General features: G+C 33.7%; 1 protein-coding gene across 1 annotated transcript; it reads left to right on the forward strand.

Moving 5' to 3' along the window:
• The first annotated feature begins 6 nt into the window (after positions 1-6).
• Positions 7-1042, forward strand: LOC112467169 (ornithine decarboxylase-like). The gene is made up of 4 exons (XM_025035651.1): positions 7-69; positions 323-562; positions 652-860; positions 965-1042. Exons 2-4 carry the CDS (start codon positions 467-469, stop codon positions 996-998), a joined length of 339 nt encoding a protein of 112 aa, XP_024891419.1. The 5' UTR covers positions 7-69; positions 323-466; the 3' UTR covers positions 999-1042.
• Positions 1043-1132: the final 90 nt, after the last annotated feature.

A 1132-nucleotide genomic window follows, 5' to 3' on the forward strand; every position in this document is an offset into this window, starting at 1 on the left:
TGCGACAAGGTGCAGTTGATCGACATCGGCGGTGGATTCCCGGGCGAGAGTGGAACGGACGTTGACAAGGTATATGAACATACACATACCTATAGTTACTATCCGATAACCATCATCTTACTTTTATTAGAAGTTAGATTAAAACGTTAGGCATGAAAGCACTATTATACAGACATAAAAATATCAAACAAAATGAGGTTTTTCAAGTTTCTAATAATAAAAAATCGATTTAAAATGGGCTTGTAACGCTAAATAAAGTTTTGCGACATCTTTATGCGCATATTTCTTTTTCGTTAATATATATTTATAGTAATTTCCGCAGTTCGTCAATATTATCAATGATGCGATACAGGATCTCGATCCTAGCATAAGGATTATCAGCGAACCGGGAAGGTACTACGTAACTTCCAGCTTCACTTTAGCCTCGTATTTACATTCCAAGAAAATCACTTCGAAGGACGGAGTAATGATGAGAATGTATTACATGAACTGTGGAGTATACCATTCCTTCATAGAAGAACTGTTAGGCTTGCGAGCTAGAGTACCACAATTACTTTTCGAGGTAATCTTATATTTCGTTTTCTTATATTCCCGCATGTACAAAAAGAAATTCATAATTAATAAGAAGCAATTATTAATCTATCGTCGTAGCGAATAAGCGAAGAGAAATTCCTATCAAACATATGGGGACCGACCGCCGACTCATATGATTTAATTATCAAGAATGTGATGTTGCCTGAGCTTCAAATAGGTGATTGGTTAATTTGGAAAGAAATGGGTGCTTATACACTATCCATATCCTGTACGTTCAACGGGTACCCAATACCAACTGTGATTCCAATTATTAGGAAGAGTCAATGGTATATTAAAAATGAAACGAGATATACAGAGTTTATAACATCACTATTGTTCTTTTATACAATATCAGTTAACTTGTATAAATTACATTATTAATGTTTTCCAGGGACGACTTTAAAGCGCAAATTGACTCGATGTAGGAGCCTGTTTTATTTTCAAAAATCCATTAAACAATATAATTTATTGACGAGAGTAATTTAATGAATAAATCCTTAACAAAATTTAAAGCTGTTCCAAAAATGGAGCTAAGTGTATTATAGATTTAATTATATGT

The sequence above is a fragment of the Temnothorax curvispinosus genome, unplaced genomic scaffold (genome assembly GCF_003070985.1).
Source record: "Temnothorax curvispinosus isolate PA1 unplaced genomic scaffold, ASM307098v1 QBEX01016996.1, whole genome shotgun sequence".
Taxonomy (NCBI): Eukaryota; Metazoa; Arthropoda; class Insecta; order Hymenoptera; family Formicidae; genus Temnothorax; species Temnothorax curvispinosus.

Coding starts and splice junctions, on each gene's coding strand:
- LOC112467169 (XM_025035651.1), top strand. CDS start 467: ATGATGAGAATGTATTACATGAACTGTGGAGTATACCATTCCTTCATA. Junction 563..651: donor TACCACAATTACTTTTCGAG/GTAATCTTATAT, acceptor CTATCGTCGTAG/CGAATAAGCGAAGAGAAATT. Junction 861..964: donor ATTATTAGGAAGAGTCAATG/GTATATTAAAAA, acceptor AATGTTTTCCAG/GGACGACTTTAAAGCGCAAA.